Source organism: Paramisgurnus dabryanus, chromosome 12 (genome assembly GCF_030506205.2).
Source record: "Paramisgurnus dabryanus chromosome 12, PD_genome_1.1, whole genome shotgun sequence".
NCBI lineage: Eukaryota > Metazoa > Chordata > Actinopteri > Cypriniformes > Cobitidae > Paramisgurnus > Paramisgurnus dabryanus.
The window spans coordinates 12678660-12701375 of NC_133348.1; the positions used below are offsets into that span (position 1 = coordinate 12678660).

Sequence of the window (22716 nt, forward strand, 5' to 3'; positions counted from 1 at the left end):
TTAAAACTAATGTCAACTAATGATATTTTACGATGTGCTGTAACATTGGCCTAATTTTTTCTTGTATTATAAAAATATTATTGTGATGTTATAAGAAAAACTTTATAATGGGGTCCATGAGATTTTACTGAATTGTATTGAATGACACCACAAGAGACTGTAATAAGTCACATGCAGTGTCTCTTAATCGCCGGTAGAGGGCAATAAAGCGAATAAAATGTCTTGTTCTGAATTTGGCCCGTCACACATAAAGTTCAAAAACAAGTACCTACTTTCACACTGGAAATAGATTTCACAAGTTCGTAGTTATAGCCAAGATATAGCTGTGTAGGGTATATAATTAGATTATGCTGATAATGATTAGGCTTTTGTTATTGGACAAGTACTTTTATCATTTACCATTTCAAAGTACACATCTGTGTCATATTCAGGTACAGTAGGCTACTGTGCAAAAGTCTTACCAGTTTGAATGTCCACCAGTTTGAATGTCCATCCATATTTATTTTTCACTCTGATTATTAAGATACAAACAGAAATGGAAATATGTACAAAATGAAAAAGAAAACCATTTTCAGAACTAAATGTGTAGTGTGACCTCTCTTGGCACGAAACACATCTTGAGCTTTTTTGAGGAGACTGAAGTCCTGAAGTCATTCGATTAGAATTAGAAATAAGGATTTAATTTCATAGCTTTAACAGCTGCCTGCTTTTGCTCAAGTGAAGTTTACATATTGTATTCTAATAAAGAGACGGAGAAATAATTATATATGATCACTATACAATTGCAAAAACAACAAATCTAATGGTGGCCTAAGACTTTTGCACACTGTATATCAAAAACCTTTCATGCAATGACAAATTATATTCCAAGTCATCACAGTTATTAATAACAAATAAACTGTGGAGCTTGATATTCACAGAGACCTCTGACAAAACACATGAACGTATACGAGTATATCTGAGGCATTTTATCTTACATTTTTAATGCTGCTTTATTATTTGTGTTATAAAGCATAATAAAGGTAATAATGTGGTGGGATATTTGTCCTTTCAATAAATACAAACTGACTGGTTTATAGGCTGCAGGTGGCTCACAAGAGATCCCAGGAGACACTATTGGATGCCAGACTGCAGTTTGCTGACATCACCTGTCACCAGCTTCCCTTTGGGCACCGGCTGGGGACAGAAGAGTTTCCTTTGATGCTGTTGTTGTCATCAGTTCTGATACTTTAACAGTGATGTCTCTATTTTAATCTCTCTCGCTCTCTCTTTCTCTCTCGCTCTCTCTCTCTCTCTCTCTCACACACACACACACACGCCACAAACTTAGGTATCTGTTTTAGGATAATTTTAGTAAGCGTGTTCAGTTCATTCTTCTTTTGGTTTTTCGGCAGTTTGCACCAATTACAAACATTTCACGCAATCCATGCGTTGCTGACGAGGTGAATTGTGGGATTGACAGAAAGGGTATTCAAAAAAAAGTTACAGAACTATAGTTAAGGATAATTACTTTTATTTTTCCTAAGGTAGAAATGTCCAGAGAGATGAAACAGATATAAAAAATTAAAAAAGAAAAAAACTTATATTTTATATTTAACATATAGCCAATTCTAGATATTTTATTTCTTTTTGTTTTTTTAGAAAATAAGAGTCCCCAGTGCTACTACCAACCTAACAATTGTTCAAAAGATCAACGTAGTAACTTAGTTTTGATAAACCATTCTCTGCGATCATGTGAAAAAACAGGTCATTGAAATTTGGCTCCCCCTGTGATGTCAGAAGGGGATAATCTGCACTATCCAACCACAGCACTCCTATTTAGTGCATAGATCAGCTCATTTTGCATTTAAAAGGACACACACAAAATGGCTCATTTTTGCTCACACCTAAAATGGCAATTTTATGTTATAATAAATGATCTATGGGGTATTTTGAGCTAAACCTTCACATATACCAAAGATTTATTTTTCATTTTAAAGAAGTCTTGTGAAATGTCCCCTTTAACTAAAAAATTATTTGATCAGTGACACTAACATTTTGCTGTTTGTACACTAGAGGGTGCACATATTCATTTTTTACTGTTAACAAACACAACTTTAGTTTGGATGTTACTACTGGTGGTCACAAACATACCACCGTTTAGGAACGACTACTTTTTCGCCAAGGGGGACTATGGATGAAAATTAGCCTTCGGCTAAATCCGGTACAATACATGAAATGAAATTTTTTTTGTTAAAAATTGTGCATGGTCCCATTATAAATAAATAAATGAATGAATGAATAATTTAAATACACAGACAGTGACTTTGACAGAAGCAAATCAAGGTTGTATACTAAAATCTCTCTTATTTTCCCCTAGTGTTGAACAGCTTGCAAAAAAACATATTTAATTTGACCAAATCTTTGTATTAACCCAATGAGGTAATAAAAGCAGCCTACTTTATGGAACCATTTAGCCAAAAATTGTATGGCAGCGTGAAGCACACTTACTTTTAAGAAACTTTACTATACTGTCTTGTTCCCGAAAGCACCAGATCAAATTTTGGAAGTCCCTTCAGATACAAAACCTGACATATTCAAATATTTTCAACAGAATGATGTCATGCAGTCTTACAGCGATGATGTCACGTCTGATTTATCAAAGGAGCTGCAGTCATTTGTCTGGGGACTCATTCATCTTACTGGGTGAATCGGTTCTCCGCAGCTCGGTTTAAACATCTAACAACACACAGGAGAAAGACATGCAAATACTTTTTAGACAAAAAGACTAAAGGATCAGCTATAGACCGTCACAAATATAAAGCTGTATTTGTTGTTATGTGATGCATAATTAGATTTATTGCAAAAATTCAAGCTTGTACAGAAAGTTTTTATTTGCCGAAAATGTATATTGTTTCATAATCTTACATAATATAATTTTTTACAATTTTTTTATTTTAATTAGATTTTTTTATAGAGATAAATCTTCAAAATGTTATTGCTGCAATACAAATATTTTAAGGTGATTTCAATTTTTTTTTATTTAAATTACAATGTAAAATGTTACAATTAAAATAAAAAAAATTTAATGTAAAAGCAAAAAAGTAGTTAAGCATATTTTTATTTACATTGTCTTAAACTAGCAAATTTCCAATTTTACTAAAATATTATTGTAAACCCGTGTCTGTATAAATTCAGAAATTATTTAGAGATATTACACGTTAAAAAGTGTGTGACTTTTAGTTAATGAACTCACTGAGAGCAGAACGCCAGCAACAACATCATGTTTGGCCAGCATTTGTATGATTGACAGCAGTCTAACCACACCCTCGTCTAGCAATTGTGGTTTGTTACTAGGAGGCCACGTTGCTGCTCAACCAATCATAACGAAGAAAAATTGATCTTCTGCTGTGGGCGTATCACTTCAGGCCCGAAAGAGAGCAGCTAAAAAACATATGAATGACTGAGAGATCGTAACCGGCAGCCAATGAGGATGCGAGCACGGATCCCACCAATCAGAGTCGGTTTCTGTTCTGCCGGACAGTTACCAAGTCACAGTTTCTGCCTGGGTGACCTAGGACTGTCTGCCATTGGATGACAGCACAGAAAACTCAGTGCCTGATTGGCTGAATAAAGACACGCCGTTGCTAGGGAGCTGCACCAATCGTAGCGAGGCAGAAGTCAGCTGTTTGGTTTCTGGGCAGGATTTACAGGCTGAGATGTTTTGGCGGGAGAGAGGTGCGGGTGGGGTGGGTTTGTGGTGGAGCGAAGTGGAGCATGTGATTTGTGTGTGTTTAGCTTTTCCTCTTGTAGGATCTTTCTGATGCAACATGCAGTTGTGAGGGAGGCGTCTCGTGGGCCTCTTATGTTTTGTTTTTTTTAACAGATCTTTACTATGAAACAGGAACCAATGATGTAGCTGTTGCCACGGAGGCATCGCCAGCGTTTGTTTTGCCTCCCTTCTCATCTCCTGTACCTCCCCATCCACAGTTACCGTAGAAACAGAGTCACTTCAAGTCTATTTCAATCCTTTGCCTATTCCTCATCTAAAGCCCTCCAGATCTACACTGAAATCCCTGCCAGCACGGCATGTGTTGCCCTATATTTCTCTCTTTAAAGTACCCAACTTTCCTTTCTTGAACAGTTTCCTCTAACAGTGCACTAATAAGAAAACGTAAGCGTGTTTGATTCTTGCGGTTCAGAAATGCAGCGGCGGTGTGCAGGAATGCTGAGCCCGAAGGCTGCCAGAAAAGATGATGTCATCGCAACCGAGATGTTCATGTAATATGCAGGTGACTCACTGCCCATTAATGACAAGTGCACTTGAGTTGAATGTAGGGATGGGGAAATTTGTACAACTCTATCACAATACCTGTTTTTATGAGTCACATTAAAAGTAAAAAATCAATATGCATTTACATGCAGTGTTATTATAGACTGCATTTAAGCGATAAGTTATTGTGCAATAGTCTCCACTAAAGGCTGTTGGGTACAATGCATGAAAGGAGTGTAATCCATTTAGCTGATGGTATCAGCGACAACAACATAAACAAACAGCTTTCGTGGTCCAAACTTAACTTCCACAAACAATCAATAACAAGGGGGTCTGCCGTATATTATTTTTAATAAAAAAGCAAAAAGAAAATCAATAAATTACCTTAGTTTAAGTCATAGCTAAAGCGTATCAACCATTACAATGAGTTTACGTTATTACGTAAAATTAATGTATAGGCTGCAATGTTAGTTGCAGATATTTAAATTCTTGCCTGGAGGCCAAATTTGTGTTTTGGAACAAATTTTTTTTCGCCAAGGTATTTGTTTTAGAGATCAGTTTAGTTGCTTGCAAAGCTTATAAATAAGCACAGAAAAAAAGTTAAATTCGGGCCAGGCTCATAACCGCCACAACACATGCGTGTCTGATAAAACCATCTGTCATCTTTCCTAAGTTTTATTTATAGAGCACGCATTTAATTGCTAAAATAACAAAGTTTTTTTGTGTATTTGTTATTATACAATGTGTTTGTGTGGTTTATGGTTTAAAAAACACATTATTTTCTCCAGATTTCACTGACACACGGATTTGAAAAGCTCTGTGTTCCTGATTGGCCAGTTAATCTGTACGTTGTGATTGGCCTGAATACCTCTGACGTCAGCTGGAAATGTGACGCTCCTTATCATGTTTGAAACATTCGCTCAAAGTGCAATGCTAACAGGAGTTAATTTACAGGCTGTGAGTCGAAGCGGGAGGAATTATGATAATGTCGATCTTGTTTACATCATCAATACCAGGAAGTAAACTGTTGCCTACAATCCATGTGTTTGTTGTAGTCCAAGAAAAGAGATTTAGGCCTACGTTGGAGACAATAACTCCCATCATCATTTAATTTGGGGTATGTATACCTTTTGCATATCGTTAACATGTAATAATACACACTTAAGGGGGTCGCACACTGGACGCGCAGCTCAGTGCTGCGTCGTTCTAAAAAATCGAACACATTGTTTTCTATGAGTATACGCACACTGGCACTGCCAGGTGGCGCCTGTCCATACCACCCAGCTTTGACTCAGGAAGTGACTCAGGAAGTCGCCACACAGCGCCACTCACATAGTTTAACTTTAAATAACATAATATTTTTTGTTAGTTAAATGGTCTGGCTAGTGGCTAAACTGAACTCTGTAACAAAAACCTTGCTGAAAATAACACATATTTTGGTTTCCTAAAGATGAGGGGAGGCAGCAATCATGAATCATCGCTAAGTAAAGCAAGGTTTGGCAGCCGATGCGTAGTTTAAGGTATAGCGGAAGATTTTCTTTTTCTGGGTGGATCATCAAGCCTATTGGTCATCCCAGTTGTCAATCATTCTGGTGATATGTTTACGTAAGGCCGTCGTATGTGCTCGTCCCTAGGTTCGCTTTCTGCACATGCTCACTTTCATGTGTATATGTGTGGTGGGCTACGGTTTCAAACATTCATTGAAGCTCACGTTCTCACCGTGTTTTTTCAAAATGCCGCAAGAGAAAAGGTGTCTACGAAGTGTATGACAAGAAGAGAAAGGCCTCTGAAGAAGGAAACAAGACCAGAGTGTTTTTGGAGAATATTTCACACGTTGGCGTGCGCTAAAAGCACAGGTTGGGGTTGTAAGGGTCCAAATATGACCCCATCCATCCGTTTGGCCCAACGGCGGAATCCAAACGAGGATTATAGCGCGTTCTGTCTTTTCCGGCGCTTGCAGATGACGTTTTGGCATTATGCAATTTTGTATTATTATCTGACTCCAAGATAATGTTAATATAAATCGGATTGAGAATTACTTTTAACAGTTACAGAATTTGGGTGGATGTTTGGTCATTCTTGTTTAGCCCTACTTGTTATTGCATCCGTTCATTCGGCTACTCATGTCGCTTTGGACTCACGCACCGGCCGTTTATTAATATTTAATAATCATGCGGGCCCACGATCACAACCGAATCAGGCTTGGTCGCTGCTAGAGGTTAGACCATATGTTCAGAAGGCTGCCCTTTACGCGTGCTCATCTCTGAACATACTTTATTTAGTCCCCATAGAGGTGCAACTTAATTATTACAATATTTATTTCTAACCAGAGGCTCACGACCACTATCATAAAACAAACTGACCGTCTTCTCCAATGATAGCTTTGTATAATCGTGTCATAATTTAATATGCAACTTAGATAGATTAATATTGAAATAACCAGAGGCTGAGGCTCATCTGATTTAGAGTGGTCAGACAACATTTACTTGTTACTCTAAACAGGAAATTAGCCTCCACGCATCTAATTTAACTTAAACTAACGCCAAGTGCTAGTCGGATCTCCAAAATCCTCCGCTGATGTACTACTATGCCATCTAGTCTGGGATTTTGGTCCGTAATACTAGCCTGATTTTCAGACATTGCGGTAACAAGGATACATCGTAATTTACTAATCATGTCAATAACTTTCGTAGCAACACAGAATAATCCAAACATTAACCAGGTAGGTAAAGCATAATTCAGAAGCCAATTTACATTCCAATTCGAATACGAAAATCAAACGAAAACCCATTGCATACCTGGTAATGAGATGAAGATCTGGTTACAGATTCCTCAAAGTAAAATAAAAATACATGATGCTGTGCCAGGACAGCATCATGGGGGTGCATTTCTCGATATTGAAAGTCCCGCCTAAATCTTCTACACATCTCCTTAAATAGCCAGAGAACAAAGCATTGTGATATGACATGCTGATTGGTTCTTGTAAGCCCAGGGGTGTTGCCTAATATACATACAGTTGGTGATTGATCAACATGTCTAAGGTGGGAGTTGTCTCCCAACATTAGGTTAAATTTACTTATTTATTGTCACAGATTAACATTGAATCCTGTTGTCATATTAATAAACCCAGATGTACCACTTGCATTAAAAACACTTCATATAACACCAAACAAGACCAGTTTCAGATACATGTGTTTGCAGAATGTAGCATTCCATATACAGTTTGCTTTGAGAACATGAGGAGAGGGGGATGAGAACGTGTGGTAGGGTGTGTGACTCTTCTTTGAGAGAGGTTTCAGTCTCACAACTTGGGGTAGTGTTCTTGGGGGGTAGATGTGAACTCTTTGAGAGAGGTTTCAGATGATAATTCAACAGGAATTAGGAAGCAGTTCCCTGTGGATTCAGCCATTTGCTGCTGGCTTTTGAAATACCTTTTGTCAGGGTTTGGCACCACCTTACAGAAATCCGCCCTTTTGATGAAGTGGGATAAACAAAACATTCCCAATGAGATCAATATACAATAAGGTGTTAGCTCTTGGTGGTGTCCAGTCTCTGTAGTGTTTATAGTGTTCCAGTCAAGCTCAATCAGGCCTGTGTGCTTTGTTTGGTCATTCATTTGCGAAACCACCTGCTCTTAGACGTTCTGATCCTTTGAAGAAAGTTGTCACCTCTGTAAGGTGATGTCCTCGGATTCAGACATCATTAGGTGAATAAAGTTCATTTCATTAACAATACATCACTGTGTAAAACACCTGCACATCTTAAATGACCATTCATTGATTGAGCACTGATCAATATCAATAGGCTTGGTAACACTATAACATGATAGTTAGGGCAAACCATAAATAAAATAAAATAAAATAAAATCATTACACATGATAACTTGATGTGAAAAGAAGCAAGTGGTACGATAGGGTCAAATATATCTGATCTATAAAATTACCATCATTCTTTCCCACCGTTGTATTTGGAATTCAAAGGTACCTGATCTCTGGATATTGAAGGAGAGGATGCAAAAGATCAGGTTAAAACAATAAAAACATAACATTGAGGTATGCTTATTATAAAAAATAAAACTCAGAAAATGTTAAAATAACTTTCAGGTATGCATATTATAAGTTACATGAAAAATAAAAAAACAGAAATTGTTCAGGTATGCATATTATAGGTTGTATGAAAATAAAACCCAGAAAAATGTTAAAATAACCTTCAAGTATGCATATTATAGATTATATGAAAAATAAAACCCAGAAAATATTAAAATAACCTTCAAGTATGCATATTATAGATTATATGAAAAATAAAGCCCAGAAAATGTAAAAATAACCTTCATGAATGGATATATTGGGTAATGTAAAAATAAAAAAATAAAACCCAGAAAGTGTTAAAATAATATTCAGGTATGCATATATTAGGTCATGTGAAAATAAAAAATGGAATATGTTAAAGTAAAATTTGATTATGCATACTATAGGGTGTATTGATAATAGTGAAATATTGCTATAATAGATTTATGTATGGCATTGTAGACCATATAATTATAATAGTAATAATAATAATAATAATAATAGGCACATAATGTTGTAATCATTCCATACACACATCTTCAATCAATGTTTCGCGGGAACTCTGAATTTTCTAATATAAGCACCTTCTAGGCCTAAGATTAACTAAGAATATGTTCAGAACATGTTGAGTCCATGAGAACAATTGAAGGTTCAGAATCTCATGTTAGATTTCTATGTGTTCAGGTATGTGCCTATGTGTATCTGTATGTGTATGTGTGTATATGTTAATGAGTATGTGTAGTCCATACACTTGAAGATTTAGAATCTCAGATTTCAATGTGTTAGCGTGTATAAGTAGGTGTGTGAGTGTAGAGATATGTGAATATTTGTATAGGTGTGTGTGTGATCTCTGATCTGTTGGCTAAGTCACATTTGATATTAGGAGTTGAGTAAATGGTTTGATTGATTCTTGACAATTGTCTGTGCTGTTATTTAGTGATAAGTTGAGGATCAGGGCGCCACTGTTCCTCCACTTATGACAACAACAGTAAGATTATTGATTTGAGATTAAGACAGTAAGTTTGTTATTGCAATTAAAAAAATAATTATCAAAGTGTGACTTTGCCATGTAAGTTTCTTATGAGTGTTGTAGTTTTGCTAATATGGGTGTGAATGATATCACTTTAGCATATGTGTTAGATTAGATGGCTCTGTTGGTGTAACAGGAGAATGTTGGTTTTAAGTGTAGTGTTCAGTTTGGAATATGTTGTGTGGTGCGTGGTGATAAACATGATAGTTTTAAATGTCTTACATACAGAGCAAATCAAATGTCAAAAATAATAGTATTAAACTTAGAAAATTGCTCTTTATCAAGATTTCAGTAGACATTAAACTGATCAAACTTCTGAAAAGAAAACTCAAAACAGATGCTTAAATTCAGACAGTTTGAAATAATGACTAATTCTTGGTAAGTGAGTGTTTACTATGCGATTTAATTTAACTGAGGCTATGTGTGAATACCATGCTGCAACAAAGGTGAGGAGGATAAATTGTGATGCAAATTTAGTCCTGTTGTTAAAACAGGGAGCCAGTTCGATATTATCGGTATGAGGTTGTAATCTGGCTCAATAAGTCTTCCAACACCAGTGTTTTTAGTTAGGAAACATGGTAAAAGTGCTACTGGATTCTGTTGTGAGGTAAAACATTTTCATTAATGCAATTATAACACAATGTAGCCACATGGCATTTTTGTGCTCCTCTATAGGGTCTGACTGCAGCTATACAGGGAATAGCAGAGTTTACCACATAGGAGACAAATCCTTCAACATAGAAACACATACGAAACAAACAACTAGAATGTGTTCTATAGAAATATCAATGCCTTACGATCAATTACAAATCAGAAAATGTAAACGGATCACTGCAATGAGAATGTTAAACACATGCTAACTGGCTGTTTAAGCCACACAAGCATGTGCCCAATCTGTATTGGATTAAAAATGGGTTAGTGATTTCCAGTTAAATGGGTTTGGTTTACTATCACAAGTGTCATGTAATATTTAAGTGTTAAAACATGGCAACATGTGACAGCACATTCCGCCCTTTTGACACTGCATAGTGGACCAATTCTGTGGGTTTGGCCTGTGCAAGTTATTCCATAGTACATTTAATACACCACATTTTACCATCTGAGGCCTGTTTGGCCATTATAATATAATGTATATTGCAACTTGATCACAATATAGATTATATTACATTAAAATACTATAAATTAAAAATACTTTCATTACTGATCTCTTTTAAGGAACACCAGGCTGGTGTTTGTAATTTGCAAGATGTTACTGTATCAATGTATTTGAATGTGAAAAGGTGTCAGCCCTGGACAGACTGGTGTGAGGAACAGTTTTTCATTGATTCATGCTAATGTATTTCTACAACAGTTTCAAGACTAAAAATTGTGTGGCCTTTCACATCTCTATAAAGCTGTACAAAACTGTCTTTAAACAATTTTCACCGACTCATAGGGAAAGACTAAGCCAAGAACTTTTAACAGTCCTGGTGTTTATCCAGTTCTTAAAGAACACTTAGATTGATTTACAGAAGGAAAAATATGGTTACAGACAAATGTCTCTCTTAAAAACAATGTTCTCTCTTGGGAACAATGGATAGCCCGTTATCTGAGTGGGGGGTAAGCCCTTTCATCTCAGTTGGGTGTCTCACAGTGAGAGATAAGACCATTTGTGTTGGCCTAGAACAACATTGTATTTTCCTGCAACAATTTTAGGTTTTGCTTAATTGTATCTCATCAATGGAGGAATACTACATTGAATTAGAAGTTTGTAATTGTAATATGACTTACTGATTCCATTCTATCCTCATTCAACCCAGAGTGATCTTTTAGAAGGCTCACTCACAACCACTCATTTGAAATCATTTCCCTACTTGCTTCCTACTTGCTTAATGTCCAGCATTCAGTTACATTTCTCTATGCGTTGGGGATTTTTAAATCCAACAACGCTGCCTTCAATCATTCATACATTTCCTTCATAGCTTGATTACAATATTACTTTAATTCATCAAATATAGATTGTACACTGGTGTTTGCAGCATTTAAAAACCTTACTATCTGTGTGCTTCTCACATTTCAATTGTCCAAGTCCTCCTTTCACATGCAAACACATTCATTGCATTGTAGTTTAAATCATCCAACATCATTTTTCAATTGTTAAAAGTTATTTTGGCACTCTTTCCAGGTTGTGCATTTACTGTCACAACATAAACAATTGTGTAGAATTTGGTGATTTAAATTTAGATTCTAGATGTTTTCCTTGTTTGAGGATCAGAGCAAATTTTGGATGATTTAACTCCAATTTAAGGCAATCTTTTGTTTTCCGTAGGCATGTAAACAAAAGATCTTAACAGAGCAAAGCAATTCATTCTTCATTTAACATCACACAGCATTTCCTAATAATGTGGTTTCATTTCATTCTTAAAGGCCCCACCGGATTTGATTTCCAGTCTAACATTAGGTATATTTACAACCTATTTCATAAATGTGGGATGTTTAAAACATTCCCTTAAACATTTTTAAAAGGCAAAGAAAAGATTGACTTACCACATCAGCTGAAGAAATAGAAGAAGATCAAACCTTTAGCTCCATGAAAAGACTCTTATTCTCCAGGGATCGAATCAGTCGTACTTTGTACATTTTGATAAGATTTCCACTGGTTGAATATCACGTCCCGGGAATCACCACTTTGTAAGGGTCCAAATATGACCCCATCCATCCGTTTGGCCCAACGGCGGAATCCAAACGAGGATTATAGCGCGTTCTGTCTTTTCCGGCGCTTGCAGATGACGTTTTGGCATTATGCAATTTTGTATTATTATCTGACTCCAAGATAATGTTAATATAAATCGGATTGAGAATTACTTTTAACAGTTACAGAATTTGGGTGGATGTTTGGTCATTCTTGTTTAGCCCTACTTGTTATTGCATCCGTTCATTCGGCTACTCATGTCGCTTTGGACTCACGCACCGGCCGTTTATTAATATTTAATAATCATGCGGGCCCACGATCACAACCGAATCAGGCTTGGTCGCTGCTAGAGGTTAGACCATATGTTCAGAAGGCTGCCCTTTACGCGTGCTCATCTCTGAACATACTTTATTTAGTCCCCATAGAGGTGCAACTTAATTATTACAATATTTATTTCTAACCAGAGGCTCACGACCACTATCATAAAACAAACTGACCGTCTTCTCCAATGATAGCTTTGTATAATCGTGTCATAATTTAATATGCAACTTAGATAGATTAATATTGAAATAACCAGAGGCTGAGGCTCATCTGATTTAGAGTGGTCAGACAACATTTACTTGTTACTCTAAACAGGAAATTAGCCTCCACGCATCTAATTTAACTTAAACTAACGCCAAGTGCTAGTCGGATCTCCAAAATCCTCCGCTGATGTACTACTATGCCATCTAGTCTGGGATTTTGGTCCGTAATACTAGCCTGATTTTCAGACATTGCGGTAACAAGGATACATCGTAATTTACTAATCATGTCAATAACTTTCGTAGCAACACAGAATAATCCAAACACAATTTATTAACCAGGTAGGTAAAGCATAATTCAGAAGCCAATTTACATTCCAATTCGAATACGAAAATCAAACGAAAACCCATTGCATACCTGGTAATGAGATGAAGATCTGGTTACAGATTCCTCAAAGTAAAATAAAAATACATGATGCTGTGCCAGGACAGCATCATGGGGGTGCATTTCTCGATATTGAAAGTCCCGCCTAAATCTTCTACACATCTCCTTAAATAGCCAGAGAACAAAGCATTGTGATATGACATGCTGATTGGTTCTTGTAAGCCCAGGGGTGTTGCCTAATATACATACAGTTGGTGATTGATCAACATGTCTAAGGTGGGAGTTGTCTCCCAACATTAGGTTAAATTTACTTATTTATTGTCACAGATTAACATTGAATCCTGTTGTCATATTAATAAACCCAGATGTACCACTTGCATTAAAAACACTTCATATAACACCAAACAAGACCAGTTTCAGATACATGTGTTTGCAGAATGTAGCATTCCATATACAGTTTGCTTTGAGAACATGAGGAGAGGGGGATGAGAACGTGTGGTAGGGTGTGTGACTCTTCTTTGAGAGAGGTTTCAGTCTCACAACTTGGGGTAGTGTTCTTGGGGGGTAGATGTGAACTCTTTGAGAGAGGTTTCAGATGATAATTCAACAGGAATTAGGAAGCAGTTCCCTGTGGATTCAGCCATTTGCTGCTGGCTTTTGAAATACCTTTTGTCAGGGTTTGGCACCACCTTACAGGGTTTTACTCGAACAGGTAAAGTTTGGCATGCTATTTGGAGAAATTCATTTAAAATCACTGCTATTAAAAGTTGATGTAAGCTATGATTAGCGATTACCCTGGCACAAGTCACTTACACAGTAAACATCGTAATGTATGAGCCATGCCAACAGCAACTTGTAAACCGAGCGAAGAGAAGAACTAGGCTCGTGCATGCTCTCTCTCGTGCACACGTTTAATAGGCGTTCCCTCTCTGGAGCAGGTAGAGTGTTGCGCAAGTGCATCTTTTTTTAAAAAGTGGAGGGGTGGTTCTTTTCAAAAATTCGGGAAAATCTTCTGCTATACCTTTAAGGATGTATAAATTAGTACATATTTTACACAGTAACATTAGCTCAGTGTAGTTTTTGATACGCTTTAGCTATTTAGCTAGTAACTTGTTATTTATTTTGCTTGTTATTGATTCTTTGCATAAGATTGGTTAAGTTTGTTCCACGAAAGCTGTTTGTTTATGTTGTTACTTACAACTGAAACCGCCTTTATAGTATGAAAGTAAGCATACTCATCGCATTGATGTCATAGTTGTTACTATATTGTGTATTTTAGCATGACAATGTTATAATTGTGATCATTTGGGACATCGATGATTGGTTTCAGTTAACTCTGAAGAAAATGTGTAATTTGTACATCTATTATGGTACTTTTATGTCCCTTTTTAAAGTTTAAAGTAGTCACTATAAAGTTTTGTATGGACCAGAAGTGAATGAAGATTCTTCAAAGTCATACGTTTGCATTCACGGATTTGGCTGATGCTTTCATCTAAAGTGTATTTGAGGTATACATTTAATCAGCATGTGGGATTCGAACCCAAAACATTTGCATTGATAGTGCAATGCTACCATACATTTTTTTTAACAACATGAGGATGAGTAAATGACAAAATGGTAGCTTTTGGAAAGAATTATTACTTAAACAGTGTTTTATTATTAATGTTTAGCGGTTTAGAGCAACTTAATGTGTCAGTTTCTCTGTTTATTGAAGCATCAAAGAGAAGTATTAGAAAAAAAAAGTAAAGATTCATGCGCAGACAGACACACCTCAAAGTTTAAAACTTAATCCGTCTGTATTTAAGATAAGATAATCACAAATTTAACAACATATAACACAAACCCTAAACTCAACTGACCTTTTCCCGCGGGCACCAACAACACTCACCGTGAGACGCCCCGCCCCTCTCCACAGCAATAACATAATGCTATGAGGTCACCGCCGGTGGGCGTGGTTTCCGCAGAGCTCGTGTCCTATACAAACAACTCGCGCTGAGAGCGCAGAATGAAAGCGGAGCGAAATCGTGTTAGTAAACACAAACGTGTCAAAGTGTGAAGACGGATTAAAAACAACACAGACAAAGTATACGGAATAAAAAACAACATTGACAGACACATTCACGCACGGGGGGTGAGTGTCTAAAATTTCTGTGACTTATTTGCGTCTTTTGTTCAGTGCGTTCACTTACGTGTGAGTATTTTTTCGGTGTATACAGTAAAAATAGTTTATGTAAGATTAAAAAACAACTGACTAAACAATTAGATTACATAATAAAGATAATCTGAGGCAAATAAAGATTATTATGATCAACTTAAGATGTTTATTAGTTATCCTAAAGCACGTGTTTGTATTCATTCACATTAATGTTGTTGTATTTTTTTAAATAAATAATTTATGGTATGTATGTAATTTGTTTGCTTATATTACTGTATGTCTCATCAATTATAGTCTTTAAATATTATAATCTGTCATAAATCTCTCAGAATTAGACTTGGATTTGTTGTAGCACGCATGCACTATAAACATGTCTGTGCACATCTCGTGTTCATACAACCTGTGTAACACAATCAGTGTTAGTGTGGGGACAACACACCAAATGCATTGTCTCAGAATACACACATTTTTAAAACAATACATTTTGTGTTAACACAAAATGACAGTGTGTTAAAATGACACATAATGTGATAAATAGCATAACACATACACACAAAAAAATGTGTAAAAAAATAAACACACCCTTATTAGAGTGTAAATTCACCCTCCACACTATTGAATTGAAACCAAAGCATCAGATTTGATCTCAGAAATGATCATAATAGCAGATTTATTTAATTTATTTGGATTGTATCATCAGCACAACCATTGAATCTTTCATGTGACCTCTTTAAAATGCTTTTGTTGTTTTGTTTTTATCTTTCTGATCTCATGTGATTTGCTTCTTGATTATTTTACCCTTATGCAGATCTGCTGTGATAATATTTCTTATCAAACCAAAACCTCATTTATTAATGAAAATGTCTCTTCTAAGATCAATCATAGTGAGATTTACTATTCACGTCAGTTTCTGTGTTTCTAAACTACATGATATATTGTTGTGTTTTGAGAAGGGAAGTGTTAAAGAGTATCTAACAAAATCTACACAAAACGTGATCAAAGGACCGTGTGAATTCATGTAACACTGACCGAATTAACAGCATCTTAGAAGTGTGATCACAGTCTGACGTTGTGTTTGCTATCTTTCAAGGCGGTTTATGGTTCGGCTGATGGAGGATGATGAAGAGGAGCAGCTTCGTGAATCACCACTGAGGAACCAGAGCACAGAGAACAGAGTCGCCTCTCGTGGACCGATTCGAAGCAGACACGGACGGTTTGAAAACAGATCCACGCAGACTTTAAATTCAGCGAGAGCTGGAGATATGGCACCCTTTCAGGGGTGGGATAGAGACGCACTCTCTCACTGTGGAGATATGGAGGTCAGGACTGCACTAAGAGCTCATTGTGAAATTGCATCGGTTATGGCGGCCCCAGGGGAGCCAAGAGCACTTTTTCACGGTATGTGAATAAAATCTGTTTATGGGACTGTAAATAACTTAAGAAGTTACTCATCCACCAATGTTTTTATCTTCCAGGCAATGCCGGGTTTCGAGTCCACTTCCCTGCCCTTTTCGAACCCGTCCCGGATGGCGCACCACGCTTGGAAGAGGGGCGGGTGGAGGAAAGGAGACCAGATGATAAAGATGAAGAAAACAGCGTGGAGATTCAGATCGGACGTAAATTACGGGAAATGGGCGATGGGTTTCAGCACGAACATCTTCAGCTGGTAAGAATGACCTCAGACTAGTTCACATTCAAATGCAGGCATGTGATTCGAGAGGTTAACCTGGTTGACAGGTGCTTTGACCGTGAAGTGGTTACTGTCACGAAGTGCGCTGACATCATCGCCTATTTTGACGGCTCCAACGTGGAATATGCAAATGATCAAAGAAACCAATGACATCATTATTGGTTTAATATTCATATTGCTGTGTTTACTTATGTTGACTGAACTAAAGATATGAGTAAATATGAGCATAACCGGTATCACTTGTTTAGCAGCATGAGTTATTGGTTAAAGGCACATGACTGTTGGGGAGATCATGTAGTGGTAATTATGCTTTGTGGTCTTGCTATTTATTTAAAACGTTTGTTTAGGGAAATAACATCACAGCATATGACAGTGGTTCTCGAACTTTCTGGCACGCCCTCCCCCTCCCTTTGTGTTTTAGTCCTGTCTGGGTTTTCAAATAAATGCAATGAGCTTGTCTTCAGTTCAGGCCGGCTTTAGTTTGTGTGCGTTCGGTAAGAGGAAGTGTGCGTTTATACTGCCGTCTAAATTTAGACTCTGACTCAGCCTCCACGTCGACAAAACATGTGACCGCAATATATGGCACGCAGGCCAAAGTAACGTCATTGTGTATGTTAGCTAATGAAGGTGGTTTCATAAACATGCAGCTTTAAAGTTTCAATTTAAATGTGACTTTAACCCACTGAAAACAATAGAAACCATCACAGAAAATCTAATGGATTTAATGGTTATAAATAAATGGAAATTGTATTGGTTTTAATGGAAACTATTATGGTTTCTGTGGGTCTCTGCTGGTAATGTGTGGGATGTTACTTACTTGTGCATGTGGCAGATGGGAACCAATGAAACACCAATAAATCCTATAAGACCCCAAAACATACTTAATAAAAAAATGGTTGTAATGGTAAACACTTGATAGTTCAGCATAATGGTATTTGTAAAACTATTAGAATTGTATTTTTATTTTAGTGTTCTTTCATGACCTCAGATAAATAAAACTACACTAAATAATTGAATAAAAAACATAATTTTAACTGGTATGTGTTGGAAATACAAGTTTATACTGAACGAAAGTTTGCTAGGTCACATAAAATCAGTCGCTTACACAACACAATGCAATAGTCAAGCGAAACTACAAGGCCCGCCCACAAACCCGCCGGTCTGAGTGTTGATTGGACGCTTTAACTGTCAGTCAAGATGATTCTAGGCCAAAGCGATGCTCGAGGTCACGGCGCCATCTAATGGCGGACACTCACCACTGAAATTAAAACGACAGGATTAAAAACTTCTGTGTACATTTTTTATAATTTATTAAAGTTAACTACGTTTACTTTTTATATAAACACGTTATTGGATTTATTATTCACGTCACTTACGAAAATTAACCATGGTTTTACTACAGTTAAAAAAACATGGTTACTGTAGTAAAACCATGGTAACCACAAAATAACCATGGTTTTGACTAGTGATTAGAGAAACGAAGCTTTTTGAAACTTCAAATCAATTGAACCAATTGATTCGCAAATTGATTCAGTTTTTCGAAGCGTTCGAATCACGCTGGCGACACCTGCTGGTCAAAATAGTGTAAAAGCAGCCAGATCTGTCCAAACATTTGAAACTTTTTACAAAATAATAGCAAGATTGTTCTAAAAATATGTTTTTAAGAAAAATAAATGATTTAATTTAATTAAGACATAATTAAAAGTGTATTCTGTGATTTTAGTTTTATTTATGGCAAATAAATTATTACCACGAACTCTCTTTTTAATTATGCACATATTTGTCATTAAATCTGTCAATAAACAAAAGTAGACAAAATGGTTGTGTTATTAGTTAGAAGGATGAATGTTTTATGAACTTTTTTAATAAAACTGACTCGAGTTCACCTACACTGGTCATTTGTGATCAACTCCCCCTAGTGGTGAATCGTCGGATTTTCGAAACAGTTGTGACGTTTTGAACAAACTGCCTCGTTATGACGTTTAGCCCAGAGTCGTATAATAACAGAGTTACGAAACGCTTTGATCTCGCCGCCGTGCGGTCACGTGATTCATGTAACGTTCTGCAGTTCCAAACCAAGCAGGGCTGTCAATCTGTTTGCATAGGTTTTCAGCTATTTTAGATAAATATTAGCTTGTAATGTGAATTGATCACTATACTTACTGTGTTTATAACGTTTTTTTACTAGGGAGTGATGTAAATATAGTAAAACAGTTAATAAAGATAAACAGTTAATTGTGGCCCAAAGATGTGGTTATACCAACTACAGCAACATAGTTTATCTTTTATTTTTGTAGCAAAATATGGCTATATAAATGGCTATCAATCTGCTAAATACATAATTCCTACACTTTTACTAAAATCACAAAAAAGATCGCCAACACGGTTATTTGTAACAGTGAAGCATAACATAAACACACTAAATTAATATTTAATTGTATTTATAGTACACACATTAAATGTTAATATAATCATACATGATTTTCGAGGATACATCACTCGTATTACTTACCAAACACAATGAAACACATAGCAGCATTGTAAGCAGTGTGACTTTCTTATAAGGCATTTAGCGTGTCGCTGTTGCCCCCTAGTGTTACTCGTAATATATAAAAAAGATAAGTATTAAGTAGATGGCCACCAGTAATACAATTTTAAACCATTAAATCTATATTATTCACACATTATACACAACTCATTAAAATATAAAAATTTTACTAGTTATTATTAACGATAATCATTACCTACAGCAGAGTTCATAAAATATCACTGTTGACTATATTAATGAAATGTCCGAAAATGTAAAGAGAAACGGTAATTTCATCGATTTACCAGCAGGTGCCATTGAAATGAATGGGCTTCAGTGCTGCGTTTGGAACTATGCGTCACTACCGGTCACTACATGAAACGCTGTTACTTCCGCATTCCATTCTTACAACGGACGTCTATGTGAGTGTCGTAACTCTATTATTATACGACTCTGGTTTAGCCTCGTTTGCTAAAATCACGTGACTTTGGTCAGTTTGAAACAAGCTCCGAAACAATGATTCGAAACAAAAGATTCGTAAATGTTTCAAAGCCTCATGAAGCGTGCAAATATTCAAAAACCATAGTTAAACCATGGTTAGTGTAGTAAAACCATAGTTTTGCTGATAGTAATCAATAAACCAAAAAACCATAGTTACTACACGTTTACAACAATAAAACCATGGTTAATTTTCATTAGGGGTTATTAAAAAAGCTGTTACTTAACAACATCAAATTTCATTTAATTTATGTTATTTTATTCGATATACATATTTTTTTGCTTAACAAGAAAAATACAATATACCAGGTAAACATCAAAATGAACCCTACTACCATCCACATAGCAGCATAGCAAAAAAAAAATATATATATATATATAACACAAAAAAACAAACAAGCTACAAGGGGCTTAATCCTCAAAAATAACTTTCAAAAGATGTAATAGTTTGTGATATTTACATCTTATCTTTTTTTCTTTTCATGCAGTTCACTCGGCATCAAAGAGGTCAGTTGGGTTTAATCCAGCTAGTGACGACTCTGTACAACTTCCTGTTTCCAAGAGGAGACCAGCAGAGATGAAAGACCACAGCATCTTTTCAGGACCCAGATGAGTTTTACAAAGCACTGATCTGGATTACACGGCTCCAAAACAGTTGCATACGAAACAGTGGAAAGTTGCTGCTGGTCGGAGGCTTTTCTGCTTTTTCAAAGAAGTCATCCTGGAGCACCGTCTTTTATCCTGCAGGATGCCTATCAACATTGAGGTCTCAACATTCTTTCCTTATGGTTTCCCAATTTTTTTTCCACTCATGAGCAAATCTCATCAGCGGATGCCTTAAGAAACTCTCAGAAGACACCTGCTTCACTAGACAGTGAGATACACGGTTAAGTGTTTGCCGACATCTACTGAACTCAACAGTGTTGGTCGACCACGACTTGTGCTTGCTTCACTTCCCCTTGCTTGGCTGTTATATCAGTGTTATTTTGGATGGAGTTCACAGATGTTTGATATCTCAACCAGAGGCCAGTAATTGCTTCATAAAGGACCAACGTACAGAACTGAAAAGACAAATGTTTTACTACCTGAATATCAACCTTAAGCCATTTCTGAGAACAAGAAAGAGAGAAATATGAATTTTGTTATTAAAATGAATATATGTTGGTCTTTGCTAAAGAGGACGCTTTTTCATTAAGGGTGAACGCACCACATGACTCAATTTATAGATGAAAAATGTGTGAAAAACTTCAGAAAGTGAATTTGCCTTAATGAAGACCTCTGTTTTCTTCAGCACTGCATTTCCATTCTGCTGTTTTATATCAGACCTTTGACATACATCAATGAAATGAATTTCTCTCAGGCACTGAGGTGTTAGTTTAGATATCAGTGTTTTGAACCACTGATTATTCATTCATTGACCCTTTGCTATGCCTTCCAAATAAGTTACTGACCAATACAATAGCAACCCCCATTTGCTTTTTTTCTAAAGTAGGTCCTGCTTTTTAAGATTTATGTTTTAAACACAATTTACTGTTTTGGGATGTTTTGTGAAGCTTGTGTGAGGAAAGAAGGGTACAAGGCTCAAGAAAGGGTCAGTTTTGGATAACCAAGAGTTTTAAAACACCAAACCGCCAGTTTCCGAGCGATAAATGCAATCATAATGTCAGATTATTGTATATGTTTGTATATAACATTGCACTGGATATTATAAAGAGCTTTTTATAACTATAAATGTGAGGGAAAGTGTCTTCATCTGAAACGAGGACAATAATGAACTCAGAGGTGTAGATTTCTTTTATAAGCACCCAGTGAAACGGCCGTGCTTGGTTTATGATCTGGTGTCGTTGTTAATATTTTAGAGTTTGTATACGATAAGTAATTATTTATTTTCCATAAATCTTTGTCATAATGTAAAGCGAAATGAATATAAATATGAGATTAATTTAAGTTATGGCTCCATTTCCTAGTTCTTAAATGCTTTTTTGTGGTACAATCTACTACTGAGGTGCCTGTACTTTGCAGTTTACAACTTTATATTGTTAACTTGTGCATTACACACGGTTTTATGACTAAATTAATGTTGTCATGCCTGAACAGACAAACATTACTTTCCACAGCATTTATTTCAATTTCAGACCAGTAGTTTTCCTGAAAACATTTCTTGTAGGTTATTTCCAGTCTGTGATATATTACGGTCTTGTTGTTCTTTTGACGGGTGTGGCTGTAATGCTCGTATGTTTGTATCAACAACACTTGCAGACAATCAAATAACTGAAGGTGCCTTAGAACAGCAGGCAGACGATGAAGATTCAGACCATCATCACTCTGGGCTTCATTCAAAAAAAAAAAAAAAACTTCAACAGATCAAAGCGTTGGGAGCGTTTCTTTGGGTCATGGAACTTGTTCCGTGATTTACGCATGCGCAGTCTTTACGAGAAACGCTTCTGCCACCTGATGGATACAGTATGCACTTGCCTCAAAAGAAATAGATTTACGAAATCAATTAAACTGGATTTTATTGGGAATGTTTACAGGACTTTACTGATGATTCTTGTTTGAAATTTTGCTACTTTATTATAGAAATGCACAATTCTTGTATTAAATGCTTTTATGAAAATGTCTTTTTTAACATCATAAATGCTGTCAATATAAATGCCTAGAGTTTTTCTGCAATTATCACCGCATTAAAGTATTTATGGATACTCATTTGGTGCCTTGTTTTTTTCTATTTGTATTATACAGACTATATATTTAAGACTTTTCTGAAGAAAAGTAGTAGTTGGTTAGTAGTAATTATTTTTTACTAGGGGTGGGATTTGACTCTTATTAGGGTTGAGTCTTTTAATTTGATTCTTTCTAGGATTAGATGCAACGTGATGCAGATGTAGACGATTCTGAATCGATTCACAAATGTTAAAAT

The 22716-nt window shown here is 36.1% G+C and overlaps 2 protein-coding genes across 2 annotated transcripts in view; one reads left to right on the top strand and one right to left on the bottom strand.

Annotated features, from left to right (window-relative positions):
* The window catches only part of adgrg11 (adhesion G protein-coupled receptor G11), a 32831-nt gene extending 17992 nt beyond the window's left edge, over positions 1 to 14839 (bottom strand). The window contains exons 1-2 of the mRNA XM_065256362.1: positions 14786 to 14839; positions 2615 to 2718 (exon numbers count right to left, since the gene is read on the bottom strand). The gene's annotated coding sequence lies outside the window, so the exon portion shown is untranslated. The remainder of the gene's footprint in view (positions 1 to 2614; positions 2719 to 14785) is intronic.
* A 60-nt stretch (positions 14840 to 14899) lies between these two features.
* On the top strand, positions 14900 to 22500 carry bmf2 (BCL2 modifying factor 2). The gene is made up of 4 exons (XM_065256361.2): positions 14900 to 15057; positions 16172 to 16479; positions 16557 to 16747; positions 20285 to 22500. Exons 2-4 carry the CDS (start codon positions 16179 to 16181, stop codon positions 20375 to 20377), a joined length of 585 nt encoding a protein of 194 aa, XP_065112433.1. The 5' UTR covers positions 14900 to 15057; positions 16172 to 16178; the 3' UTR covers positions 20378 to 22500.
* The last annotated feature ends 216 nt before the right edge of the window (positions 22501 to 22716 follow it).

What these genes read in the sequence shown, in the direction of transcription:
- bmf2 (XM_065256361.2), top strand. Translation starts at nt 16,179, where the DNA reads ATGGTTCGGCTGATGGAGGATGATGAAGAGGAGCAGCTTCGTGAATCA. An exon ending in GCCAAGAGCACTTTTTCACG is followed by an intron (nt 16,480 to 16,556) that starts GTATGTGAATAA and finishes TTTATCTTCCAG; the next exon opens with GCAATGCCGGGTTTCGAGTC. An exon ending in AGCACGAACATCTTCAGCTG is followed by an intron (nt 16,748 to 20,284) that starts GTAAGAATGACC and finishes CTTTTCATGCAG; the next exon opens with TTCACTCGGCATCAAAGAGG.